This window comes from Epargyreus clarus, unplaced genomic scaffold, assembly GCF_041222505.1.
Source record: "Epargyreus clarus isolate Ecla_fem2 unplaced genomic scaffold, WU_Ecla_fem_2.2 ptg000005l, whole genome shotgun sequence".
Taxonomy (NCBI): domain Eukaryota; kingdom Metazoa; phylum Arthropoda; class Insecta; order Lepidoptera; family Hesperiidae; genus Epargyreus; species Epargyreus clarus.
In genome coordinates this window covers 14,636,384-14,650,695 of record NW_027332213.1, presented here as the reverse complement: position 1 = coordinate 14,650,695, position 14,312 = coordinate 14,636,384, and the positions used below count along the sequence as shown (strand labels likewise).

General features: G+C 34.4%; 1 protein-coding gene across 1 annotated transcript; it reads right to left on the bottom strand.

Annotated features, from left to right (window-relative positions):
- Window positions 1-4,020: 4,020 nt before the first annotated feature.
- Window positions 4,021-14,052, bottom strand: LOC140742389 (uncharacterized). The gene is made up of 10 exons (XM_073073320.1): window positions 13,796-14,052; window positions 11,650-11,811; window positions 11,019-11,178; window positions 9,222-9,343; window positions 8,408-8,646; window positions 6,481-6,623; window positions 5,824-5,962; window positions 5,042-5,319; window positions 4,485-4,612; window positions 4,021-4,171 (listed from the first exon to the last, which is right to left on the bottom strand). The coding sequence occupies exons 1-10, from the start codon at window positions 13,875-13,877 to the stop codon at window positions 4,080-4,082; spliced, it is 1,545 nt and encodes a 514-aa protein (XP_072929421.1). The 5' UTR covers window positions 13,878-14,052; the 3' UTR covers window positions 4,021-4,079.
- Window positions 14,053-14,312: the final 260 nt, after the last annotated feature.

Below are 14,312 nucleotides of genomic sequence, written 5' to 3'. Positions count from 1 at the left end.
TACTGTACTGTAAAACTTGCAATATTTACCAGCCAACTTTATGATATCGGCTTAAATTTGAAATCGAATGAATTGAAGTGAGTTTTTTATTTTGAAATTAATATTTTCTCAAACGCCCCAAAGTAAATATATCTAAAAAAAATGCACGCAGATCATACAATGTAAAGTGATTAGTTGTAATAACACAAACTATTTTATTTCTTGGTCCAATTTACAACTTTTATTATTCCCGCGTAAAATACAAGTCTCGCGCGTTCTTTTTCTTTTTTTATGCGAATGCACACAATCGTATAACCAATACAGCCAGTGACTATATAAATGGGCACTTAATATTATAAAAATAACACATCATGAAAATAATACTATACGTAATTAAATAATTTGAATATATTGTTAACAGTTGCAAAATGTATATGACAACTGTACCTAATCAATCCCCCATAACTTTAAGTAGCGCTTAAAGTTAACAACAGGTGCGTTTCTACTATTGAGGACTAAGCTGAAACACCTAAAAAAAGTATGTCTCCCTTGCCACACCCTTCAAACCAGAATACGGCAGCGCTACTGTTAATGAAAGAAATAGATGTGGCGGTAGTGCCGCCGGACTCGAACCGCAAAGGATACTACCACCTTCAAACTTTTGTTATAAGACAGAAATGGGTGTGGCTATAGTGGTTTTAGTGTAACAATACTGTTTTCTTTTTCTATTTTAGCGGTAAAAATTGATCCGCTCCGTTCAGTCAAGTGATAAGAAGGCTTTGGAGCGAGCCTTTTAAGTAACTTATTTGCATTTTTAAAATTCAAGATGTTGTCAGTTCAAAATTATAGATATCACTTCTTTGTCAATTTTGTTAGGGTTCCGTTAAAAAACAAATAACGAAACAACCTTTAAGATCACTCAAAACCGTATAAAAACTAAAAACAACTTCTAAGATCACTCTTACGTCCATCCGTTTCTCACAGCCAATTTGCTCCGAAAGTAATTGACCAAATAAGTTGAATATTAAATATGCTTTTCCTTGACTCAAAGATGAAAGTATAACGTAAACCACATAATTTTGAATCGGGGGACTTTTAGGAGCGAAATAAAAAAATATCGCGTAGGAAATAAAATGATAGGGCTTGTTGTAGGGATCTCAAATATTGAAATATAAAAAATCTGTAAGTTTATTTTACTTCACGGACAGAACCCTTCGTGTGCGAGTTCGACTCGCACTTGGCCAGATTTTTATGTCTGGCTTTCCCATATATTTGAAATGAGTATAATAAACACATTTATGTCCCACATGCCTTACCTTATTAGAATATATTCGTAAAGTAATAAAATTGAAATAGATTCCTAGTTCTGTTACCACACATTTAATTTATGATTTTAGAGTAATATTATCGCGGAATTGACTATTTCAATATGCCACGGGTTTCTGACCTCATGGGATTTTTAAATCGAAAGCAAAAATGTATATGCAATGTAGACCCTTTATAGAATCATTTTGAACGTCAATAATATCACCACACCGCGATGTATTCCGTGAAGACCGCAGTAATACTAATGCTCTGCAATATAATACAATTTTAAAAAATTACAGCCATTTGATAAGCAAAAGTAACATGTGATGGTTCCATTGACACCCTTCGGAACCCTAAAAATTATCATAAATTTACCACGCATTTAATTTCAAATTTATTAATAGTTTACGCATCACGATCTTTAGTTACTCTTCCTAAATATTTATTTAAAAGTGATAAAATTTCGCGGTCTACGTCAGAGGTGCGCGTGTTACAGATATTTATAATATCTAATACTGTTGTTACGAGGTAGGAATAGGATTGCAGCTTTACTATCAATATGTCTAAGCAGTCAAACCTGCAAGTACCCAAAATACCTAATTATAGGATCAAGGTAATTTAGATCTAATAAGCAAATTGCATTGAAATAGTGATTATCTCTTTTTAGCATTTTACATTTATCGATACCTATATGGCACTATATGCCGTTTTGTAGTCATTCTTATAGCCATCAAGTTTGAAGTGTCGCTCGCACCTAAGTTTGCGCATTCGTAACCTACATATGATGCATGGCAAGATATGGATTTTTGTAACATTTCGGTTATTATATATAACAGTCATAGTAATCAAATAGCTATTATATATAATGACTGGTTATTATGTTTAACAACTAATTTGTCCAGACAATGTGATAAATTAATCACTTTATTCGGCTGTTATATATAATATCATGTTAAAGTTAGTCAAATTAATAAATATGTTATAAATGTCGATGTACGGTAAATCTTAAGATTAACTGAAAATTTTAATAATGAATTATGTTCTACTAACGTCATCTTGGTTGTTGTATTACAGTAACTATGACTCATATAGTTTAAATCCGAATTATCGTGAATAGGACTTACCCGCTCGCATAGTTTTCTATTTTTTTTATGTTCAAACTTAACCTAAACAATACCAAGCCGGTAGGAAATTCTTTAGGATTGGTCCAGTTAGGTTGGAAGATAAAAGAAAATATAAATCCAAGCGAGCAGGGCGCGGCAGCGTCCTGCGAGCGGGTGGGTCCAAGTCATGTAAAGCCAATATGTACTTAAAAGATAAATAAGTGACCAGAGATCACAGTATTTTATTACTCCATCCCATAGCTGATTTACGTACATCGTGTACAGAGACTGGGCATAAAACATTTCAAATGTCTATTTTTCGATATGTGGATCGAAATATTATTAAATTACAAAAAAATATAATTATGCTTAAGAAAAGTTGACATAGAAACTTGAAATCTTTACCTACACTTGTTTTAATACTTTATCCAAGTCTTTGAAAATATTTTATATTACGGCTGGTTAATGTGATTAATTCCGTGTTATTTATCGCTTTGACCAAATTGAGTAGATATTATACGCAATGGCTAGATATTATGTATAATGTCCGAATTTATCACTTTGGCTGTAACATATTGATTTGTAATAAACTGGCTGGAACATATTGATTTGTTTGTGATAAACTTCCCGCAACTCGTCAAGAGATGGCGCTACACGTTTCTGAATCATACCATTGTGGTTTTCTTAACATCATCTAAATATATATAACTCAAAGATGACTGACTGACGTAGTGATCTATCAACGCACAGCCCAAACCACTGGACGGATCGGGCTGAAATTTGGCATGCAGGTAGATGTTATGACGTAGGTATCCGCTAAGAAAGGATTTTGATCAATTCTACCCCTAAGGGGATAAAATAGGGCATGAAAATATTTGTAACGCGAGCGAAGCCGCGGGCAAAAGCTTGTATACAAATAAACGACGAACTAAGACTGTCTAATTTTTGATACTTTGTTGAAGCTGTTGAAAGTATATAATTTCTGGCACAACTGCCTCAAATTTTGTAGTGCGATAGTAATCGAAACAAAATTTATTTTTATTAAACTTATTTTTTGATATAGATTTTTAGGACTTCGTTTAGTTAATTTATAGTAATTATTTTAATTATTAAAACCACACAGCAATTATCAAAACTTTTATTGGTAATTTGGTAATATTATTATAATCTTACACAATTATTTACATGAATGCACTACTAAAACACAGATTACAGGAAAATAATAATTACAATACAAATATAATTTTATTTATTTACCTTAAACCACCTAAATACTTTTAGTTTGTGTCTAATGATTTTTTGCTGTCATCATTTTTTTAATTTACCTATGATTGTAATAATATTAACATAAAAACGATATATGTACATGTTTCTCGCTCATACATTATATAAAACGAGCGAGAGGTAAGAGAAGTGATTATATTGAAATACAAAATTGATTAAAAAAATTATAATAGTCGTGTGGATCGATATTTATCTATATTCTGCCTACAAGAATTTGAGAAATTTTAATCTATCGTACGCAAAAATTGCATAGATTGTTTTTTAATAACGGCTTAACATTTAAGTACATATAAATAATAATCATTATTGATATTTTACTATTATCAGTAAATGATGTAATAATAGAATTATGTCAAATGTGACAGTTTCGAATCCAATTTGCATCCATTTTGCAAATTAATAGTATCACGTTGAATCCTCCATTCGGGCTGAATTTTCAGGCTGAACGGTATTAGTTTTCTTATCCGGGGGTAAAAATAATGAGACTCCAACACCACCTGCAAAGGTAAATGTCATGAAATTAAATCAGTTTTAAAATTTGTAGATTTTTACAATAAGGATTCATAATGAAGGATTAAAGTATAACATCTCATATAACATACATAAATTAATTTTCATTACAGATATTAAAATATCATACAAGAAAATATGGAAGTCAAAAATAAAAACACTGAAAAAGCTAATTTTAAATTTTCCAAAACGTTAAGAGATAATTTTGAACTAAACCAGAAATAATTAAAAACCATCAAGATTACATATTACATATGTTGACAAGATCCCACATTTGCTTAGTTGTGACGTCATACTCACATAAAGTAAGGACAGCCCAAAAGTAGAAAGTGAGACTGCAGTAGTCGACGATGACGGCGCCGATGATGATGACGCTGACCAGTGACGTCAGCCTGGCCGCCATCACTGCGAGGCTCGTCGCTAAACCTCTGTTAAAAGATCATCAGTATGTGTCACAATTTACTAAAAAAATGTTGTGTCATAAACTCATGTTGATATGAAGTTATTTAATGGGATTGAATGCGGAAAAGAGCTCCTAATTTTACTAGTCATAGTTGAACATAAACATCTGAGATCAATCCCAAATGAGATTGGAATTACAACTGAAGTCATTGATAGAGGAGTGGAATCATCTGATTCAACTTCTGATGACTAAGTTGGTACGCATCTTGCGTATGTAATGGAATAACCTTACCACACAATTGAAACCAGAAAACTGTAGATCTAAATACTCCGCTTTTAACACTAGCTCCGAATTCAAAATATAAAATACTCTTATACCCTTTAAACTTTAGTATACCCAAAATTGTGTAAATCGAAAGTGATAACTTTGTAAAGCTAACCTAACCTAGCCTCACCTATAAGAAGTAGGATACAGATCCACGAAGTACGAAGCAACATTGCCAATTCCAACAGCAGAGGCTTGTATCAGCGCGAAGAACACCAGACTCGCGAGGGGCTGCTCCAGCATCCCGACCATGAGGCAGCTGATGCTGGGGATCAGGAGGAAGGTGACTAAGACCAGACGGCGGTACGACGCGAATCTCGTCACTGATAGGTTGAGGAGTGTGAGCGTGACCCCGAGGATGATCCCGGAGTAGATCGCGTTGAGAGATATGGTGTCGTTGCAGATTACCTGAAAATGGAACATTTGCATAGACTTAGTAAGAGCTAAGAATTTAATTTCAATGTTTCCAAAATGGTTACAGATAAATGTTTGATATAAGTAGAAATTTAATTAGCAACGGTAGTGAAACATTTATCATATTTAGTTCAGTTACCGCAGAGACCTTAAATATGAAGAGTAGTTGAATGGGACCGATGGAAGAGGTACTACCGGCACACCTATAGCTATCTAACGTGAAGCAATTTTCGTTCCGGTGAATGGATGTGGATGCTGGCTGACTTATGAGGCCACCACTTTACCTTTCAGGACTGGCAACGAATCTGTGATCAGATTCTAGCAAAACTCCTGTTCTATATAGCGTTCTACATTACAGAGTGGGTATACACTGCGAGCGCTTTTAATCCTAGAAAGCAATGTCACAGTAAGTAGTAGTATCTATGTATGATATACTCATAAAATAGTTCATAATTCTGGTAACAAAGGGCTAGATAGAGAAGAGGAAACATAACTTACACTCTCAGCCTCAGTTTCCGAAGCAGAAATAGAATCCACAATTCGTTCACAGAAGCCAACAGTGTTGTTGGAGCTGGTACTTGGCGAGTTGAAGAATATGTTCACGATAGTCGGGAACCACATGATAAATGCGTTATTCCTGGAACAGGTAAAGGAGCTTTTTTATAATATGAAAGAAATATTAAGGAATATGTTTTTTTTTTATAATATAGAAATGGCTAACGAGCATGCAGTATACCAGATGGTAAGTGGCTTCTGCCGCCCGTGGAACAACCAACCATGGATGGCAATCAACCCCAGATAAGATTAAATCCAACCTGAGGTTGGTACGAGTAGATGCGATGCTACCAATCCGGACTTTGGAGACATCACTACATCTGATTCTAAAATAGCAGTGTTAAGCACTTCTGTCTTCTGGTTTGATGAGTGTGGTAAGTGAGACATAATTATTTGAGGCTTTTCAACCTCCTCAGGGGTAGCAATGCATATGTGTGAGTTCGGGTATGATTATTTTCTTTTTTGGGTTGATTACAAATGTTTATACGCGTAGTGAACACTTACTATCATGTGGATTGCGTGCTAGTTGCTAGTTCTGTATTATAAAAAACATACAATGCAAAAAATATTGGGAATTATAAAAAAGCTATTAGCACTTACGTAGAACAGCAAATAGCCATTAGAAAGAAGAGTTGCAGCGTTCTCGAGAGCAGCGGCGGCTTGAACAAGGGCACTGTTTGCTGCACCACCGAACGCCATAAGGAAACGTCTCTCTGAGTCTCAATTGTCTTCAGCGAATTTACCTACAAGTGTTTCAATGGGATTATACAGGGTGAATTTTTAAAACGGGCCTTCAGGGCCAAATCCGAAACTATAAGGATTAGCGAAAAATGCTAAAAGGAGTTACGAGGCCGATTTTGATAAAAACTAAAACTGCATCATTACTTTTTTAAAATAACTTTTTCCCTAGCCGGGAATCGAACGAGTTCATTTTGAAAAAAAATGCACCCTCTATATTATTCCACTATCTGATAGTGTTGCTTATAAAGATCAAAATCTGGAAAGTAATGATAAATGACAAACTAAAGGAAAAGCCTCAATTTTAAGAAAATACATATTTTTTCATATTAATTTGGCAGTTAAGTTCCCGCCATTCATCAATTTAAACATTTCGTGTATTAACATTTTTTTTTGGCTCAATGTTTCTAATCATTCGAAATGGATGTTTTGTTTCCCAATGATTTATATTTTTATGTCCGACTTAGTTAAGGTTATTTTTAGGACCATTAAAATAGATATACTTGCTATGGGCGGAGTTTCGTTTAATACAGATGTAAAGTTGACAATTTGCGAGAATTACTTTTTAGAGTCTTACTTAATTACTATTTTCGAGTGATTACTAAAAAAAGAGATATAGAAAATCATATTTAACGTTGAAACGAAGTTGTAAACAACAAACAATAAGAATTTACTATTTAATCAGTTATCTATTTTCATTATAAAATAAATCCTAAAAACGGCGGTAACTTATTTGCCAAACTATTACTTTCTCATACTAAGCCGTATGTCATAGTCATAACATCGAATAATTAGTTGATTAACCAACAAATTCTTCAATGGTATGACTTATGTCTGTTTCTAAAGAATTATACATAAATCATTTGTTATGTATAATCCTTAAGGATTAGTATGCCAATGTATGGAAAAATACGTATTTTCTTCAAAATTTTCCTTTTCCTTTAATTTGTCACATAACACTACTTCCCAGAATTTGATCCTTATAAGCGACACTATCAGATAGTGGAATAATATACAGGAGTATTTTTTTTCAAAATGAACTCGTTCGATTCCCGGCTAAGGAAAAAAATATTTTAATAAACTAATGATGCAGTTTTAGTTTTTAACAAAATCGGCCTCGTAACTCCTTTCAGCATTTTTCGCTAATCCTCATAGTTTCGGATTTGGCCCTGAAGGCCCGTTTTAAAAATTCACCCTGTATAACATCGCTTTAAATAAAAGTTTGTTTTTTAGATTCTAGGGGAATTTACGCTTTCTTACCACGCATTTAATAGCTTGACTTGTATGTAACGGAATCTTTGAACTAGATTTTTTTATATACTTAAACCTAATAATAAGGCAGATTTACCTTTCTGATGGAAATTAGTCACCGTCGCCCAATACAACGCTGGCAAGCGATAGTTGCTAAAGCTACCATGTTGTCGTGTTAGCTACTGAACAGTTGCTTACATCTTTAGTTTTGTTACTTTAGTTTATAGATTAAGTTTATAATTTTGTTATTCTGCAAAATTATTTGTGATTTGTGATCCTTGCGAAAACTTTATAGCAATAATTACGGTTGACGATTGTCTCTTAGGTTAGTTAAAAAGGCTCTTTTATTAAAGCCTTTCAAATAGGAAATAGTAAATTTAGATCATCAGAAGTGATGAATCATTTATAATATTTTAAAACGATTAGATTATACTTTTTACTATTTTGTATTTTTTAAAATAAATATTGAAGATATATTTTTTTTTATTTCAATGGGATTATATTACATTTTCCTTTTATGTACTAGTTGTTTACTTACCGGAAATTCATCTCTCCCGCCATTAATTGTATGAATCCTTTTCATAACCCTCAGAGCCTCGTCTGTTTGTCCAATATTCGCTAAGAATTTAGGGCTTTCCTTCAGGAAGAACATCATCACAGCACCCACGCCCAGAGGAAGGGCTAGCACCAGGACGTACAGTCGCCAGGACCTGTAGGCTATTGAGAGCCAAGGCATAGGCACGTTGAAGGTTAAGGGCAGGATCAAGTATGCTAAACCTGAAAAGAGAGATAAATTTAATGTAATAAAAAAGTAAAAAAAACTTTTCAGTAACGTCATTTTCTTTTTTTGTTCTTCTAAGCAAACCTTTTCATTTGATACCTATATTATGAAGGCAGAACGGCACCATCTTGAATTTATAGCGACGTAATTTTGTTTTTGGTATTCTTCTTAAAAAAATCTTTTCAATTACTTTTATTAGGTACCCATATCAAAAGGCATAAAAATATTGGCCCCCCATGATGGGAATTGGCCATGTTGGATTAAGAATGACGTCCTAAAACGAATGAAATACTGTCATTCAAACCAAACGTGTAAAATTTCAACTCAATCGGTTGGGTGAACTACAAACTGAATTACTCGCAGACCTCACAAACTCTCACATATACAAACTAAATTCCAATCAGCGCCCCTAGCGGATTATGTCAGAACTAGGAAATCGTATGGGCCAATACGTAAACAAATACCAAAACAGTCATATTTGTCGACACGTAAAAACTCGTGGTAAGGGTACAGGCACGTTAAATAACAGTTTGGAAAAGTTTCAAAAACAACACTACTAGCAACCACTTACTAAAAGACACCATTTCTGAGGCCAAGTTCATACTATTCATGATAAAGAGGTACTGGCTCCGGTGCTTGCTGGTCGTGCACTCCCCGAGGTACGCTATCGTGAAGGTGAACGCTGGGGTAGAGCTGGAAAACACAAAAATGGGCCATTTTTACCACAAAACCAAGTCGGTAGTGTTATTGAAGGTACAACACATATATATATATACTAAATAGATATTTCTGCTTAATATCAGTAGTGTTTAGCGCTGCTGTATTTTGGTTTTAAGGAAAATACCTACTTATCCGAGGCGTTTTAACTTCCGCCCGTCATTAATACTCAATCTATCAAATATTTTTCCTGCCAAAGATCGGCGTATTTATTCCACTAACGCCTGTTGTCGAATCGATCAATCAATTGAATCGATTTTTACCTACTAGAAACTGTCAAATACTAATCTTTGGAAATTTGACGGATTGATGATTATTATTATGATAAATTGATTATTTAATACGGGTGTAACATAGGCGAATTCGTGATTGGTTAACAAAGAGATTAAATATGTAGGTATACCTAAAACTATGGAGCGGACACTGCCAAGATTTTTATACAAAATTTTCATCTCGCTTCACATTAATACAATCTCCGACTGAACTGATTGACGTTTGACATAGGTATATAATTTAGAACATCTTTATTACCAATCGTGTCGTGGGCACTTTTCCTACACATTCCGGTCTTTGCTTGTCATATAGTGGACGAATGTCTTTGTTTGAAAATAACAAAAATTAGATGTTATGGTGCTAATCACTTTAGCCTTACATTGTTACATTGTACTGTTGTCTACACAGTGCCTAACACGATAGTTTTCATTTTCAAATTAATAAAGTGCAATTAACTTAACTAAACTATAAACTTAAAAGAGAACTAAGGAGGAAGATTAACTTAAAAGAATGGAAATTCCTATTACATCGCGGATTCAGATTTCAAGATTACGAAATGATGACAAAATAGACACGCTATCTTTCAAGTGTGACGTGTTATTACGGACATACCAAAAATAAAACAAGCCAATACTTCCTCTACATAACTAGATAAATAAGTGTCCATACGTTTTTTTTTTTTCTTTTTTTTATATTCGAACCTGACGATAAAGCAGACGTGCTACCTGATGGAAAGTAGTCAACGTCGCCTATGGACATTTGCAACACCAGAGGAGTCGCCAATACATCGCCGGTTTCGAAGGAGAGCTCTTTTAATAATAGGTATATCGTAATAGGTTATTCAATAATACTATGACAATTTAAAATAAAAGCTATGATATTTATCTTAACATCCAGTTATTTAAGACGAGACATTATCTATGCCCGCGGTTTCCGCGCGTTTGAAAAATTAAATATTCTGGAGATTCATGTGTTTTGATATTTTTATCTTGGTACCGTAAGTATTTTTCTATACTAATATTATAAAGAGGAAACCGTTGTTTGCTTGTAATGAATAGGCTCAAAAACTACTGGGTCGATTTTAAAAATTCTTTCACCATTCGAAAGCTACATTATCCACGAGCCACATAGGCTATATTTTATATGAAATATATTTGATAAATAGATTTTGAGGCGGTACAAAGTTTGCCGGGTCAGCTAGTGTATTATAGTTTTCGAGAATCATCAAATAATAAACATTTCAAAATAATCTGAAAAAGGGTTCACTTTCTGACACTACAAGCATACACTTCAATTTTATTTATTTTTATAGATTAACAAAAATTTTAAAAATCAACAACATTACAAAATTATCTGTTACAAAAATAGGCTTACTTACAAACTGCATCCGATCAGTTTCAACGCAAGCATGACTTGCCAACTCGTGGCTAAACTGCCTAGCGCGGCGAACAAGAAGCCTATAGAAGTAGACAGAAGTAGCGCTTTCCTCCTGCCATGCATGTCTGCGTAGTAACCCCACGGAAACGCGAATAGTAACCCTGAAATAGATAATCGAATGTTTTAAATATGTATGGTTTGACTCCGTCGGAGGCACCACACGTCTTTCTGCTTATAACGGCAGTTAAGCGCTGCCTGGTTAAAAGGATATTAAGCAGGAAAGCGTCATAAATTAGTCCTCAGAGGTAGGAGGAGGAGGCAACGCATCTGTGACTGACCTCTGCAAGACTTGCTGTTAGTGCTGTAAAAAATTACAAGAGTTAGAGAAAGAAAAGGTTATTTTTATTAATTTTTAATTCGTAAGAAGTTATAGAATCGGAAACTATGCATTTGGCTTGGGAGTTGGTAAGACCAATTTTCGACAGATGGCACCACTGTCATTCCAATGCAGGTACAAATTTTCCGTTTTATGTATGTCATATTATTTCTTTAAAATGCGGGCGAAGCCGCGGGGACCACTAGTTCTTATATAAAAAAAAAACTAAAATCGTAAAAGTAACAAGCGATCCAACCTGCAAAAGGAGCTGAAGCCAGCAACCCCGTCTCTTCAATGCCAAGGTTCAGGTCACAGCGGGCAGCCGCCACCACGATACTAAAGCCGAACATGTCCAGCGCCACCGCGTTTGAGATGATGCTACATGCTACCAGCGCAAATCGATTGTACCACCCATGTCCTAATAATAAATAAAGTCTAAGAGCTTTTCAAAACAAACAAAAAAAACAGATATAAATATTTATATGTGCGTTACGTGTAAGGGACAGCCCTACACGTTAAGGCTGCATCGCGCCAGCCCTACACCGTTCTCCCGCTGCATCGTGTCTTAGCGGAACGGCCAACGCTGACGAGGCGCGTCCCACTTGCAGGTGGCCGTCCGTCATGGGAACAGTTCACCTCCATCGCGGAAAGTGACTCTACCTATCTCATCATTTATTTTTATTGTTACAAATTGTTTTAAATTTAAATAAAAACTATTAATTCGTTTGCGAAATAGACTATTTCAATTCTTTCCTCGACGCCCAGCTCCCATAACTTGTGTGAAAAAGCTTATTATAAGGATCCACGGACCTTAATAAGAATTTTAGTTACAATGTATTGTGACACATACCTACTGACTTTTTTTATTTTACTTTAAAATGGGACATATTTACTATACCTATAGAAAAGCTTCGGTAAAATAATAGTTATTATACGATAGCGACGGAGCGTGGACGCGCGCCGCACTTACAAAGAATTACTTAGTCCACAAAATAAAGATCGTGAAGAATCTCCAAAATTAAAAACATCTGCAATTAGTCTGCGACAACGAAGGTACTCCTATTTCCAATTTTTCGCATAATCGTTGCAATTTTCATCAAAGGGGATGATTTCGCGTCCCCGAATTGTTCTTCGGGACACTGCTACGGGGCAGTCCCATTTAGAAAGGAACGTTTATCATACGATAGGTGCGTGCGTGCGATACTCATACCATGCGTGTTACGAGACTGTTGAAATACTTCAGGGTGCTTTTCCTGTCACGCATGTTTACGCCAGTACGTATTCCAGATGCATGTATGATTCGCTGCAGTCTCTTCGCTATCCGTGAGCGGGTGTATGCAATGGCGCGCGTGCACGTGGGACGCGATAGGAAAATACGTTAGTTTATTTTTTGCATTTAAAAATAATTGTATTAAACACATATTAGACACTGGGTAGTTTCTTATTTTAGATGGAATTGGAAAATCACGTTCACTTTTAAAGGTTGAGCGTGGCGGGGTGTCTCCGGACGCACTACCACCACACTTACCTATTTTTGCCTAATTCCAGGTTTATGTACTTATACGATAAGAAAGAAACACTTAGTAATTGCCACTTACCATGTTACGCTTTTTTGCAACTTCTTTTTTAAAGTACCATAATATAATCCATTTTTTTTTTATTATTATATGAAGGATTTGGTACAAAACGTAACGAAGATTTTCATTAGTTTTTCTTTTGTGACACTACATGTGTTAACTACGAGTTATTTTAATTTATTGCAGTTAATGATCCATATAACTAGATAGAAATATCGGTAAAATCATAGTATTCTTACAGAACCTCGTAGGTTTATATAACTTTTCTACATTCATAGCTTGTAAGGTTCCTCGTGGGTGCCATGAACACCCATAAAAACCTAGACCTAGAAAGATGTCTTAATTCATAATTAAGTCATCATCATAGATTAGTAAAGATGACTCACTCCTAACAAGAAAACGTAAACGTAGCTGCGAAAAAAAGTTTTGCCACGTCTCCGTGCTAAAATGTCCCTAAAATATTTGAAATAATTATTTATTTATTATGTAAATTACGCAGTATTACTTATTTATTCGTAAATTTTCTCTAAAAATGTTTTTATTTGTCAAGAATTAAAAAAAAGAACTTACTAATAAGCCGTTTGTGGCTTCATTCAATTTCAAGGCGGCGAAGTATCTTTACTAATCTATGGTCATTATTAAGATTTTCTGCTAGTAATCTTTATTTCACAGTATGAATTCTGGTTGTGTGGAGTTTCTTTATCCATTTCTTTGCCATGATTTGCCAAAATGGTGGTAGATTATTATCGTATAAAACGAATTTTGTAAAGGATCTACATTGAATAAAATATTTTGATTTAGATTTTTGTGACCACAGCGACTTACCAGATAGTTCAAAGGCGTCGTCATAATTCATCTCATTGTTACGAGTACTGACACTATGTCCATTTTCGGAAATCTTACACATTTTCAGACCACCTGTCGCACACTGCGCTCATTTCGGAACGTTTTGTTTCAGATAACATCAGTATTTATAGACGAGATATTTATCTTAGATATTATTATAGAACAGCGAAGGGTGGCCTGTTTGTTCATTGAATATTTCACAAAATTACGAACTGAACTCGAAAATAACACTCAATAAAAAGTCTTTAATGTACTTATTAGTGATCGAAGTTAATGTGTTTATTTTCTTGAAACGTCACCTGACATAAAATCATTTCGAAATACATAAAAAGCTGCCAAGTTTTTGAGTTCTTAAACCTAAAAATAGGAAACGTGTTTGTATAAAAATGTGGTGTCCGTTCTTTTTAATTTGTACAATACAAGAAGTTTAGTTTTAAGAATTATTTATTTAAGTAATCATAAAAAATATGTAAAGGATTTCAAATAATTCAATTCC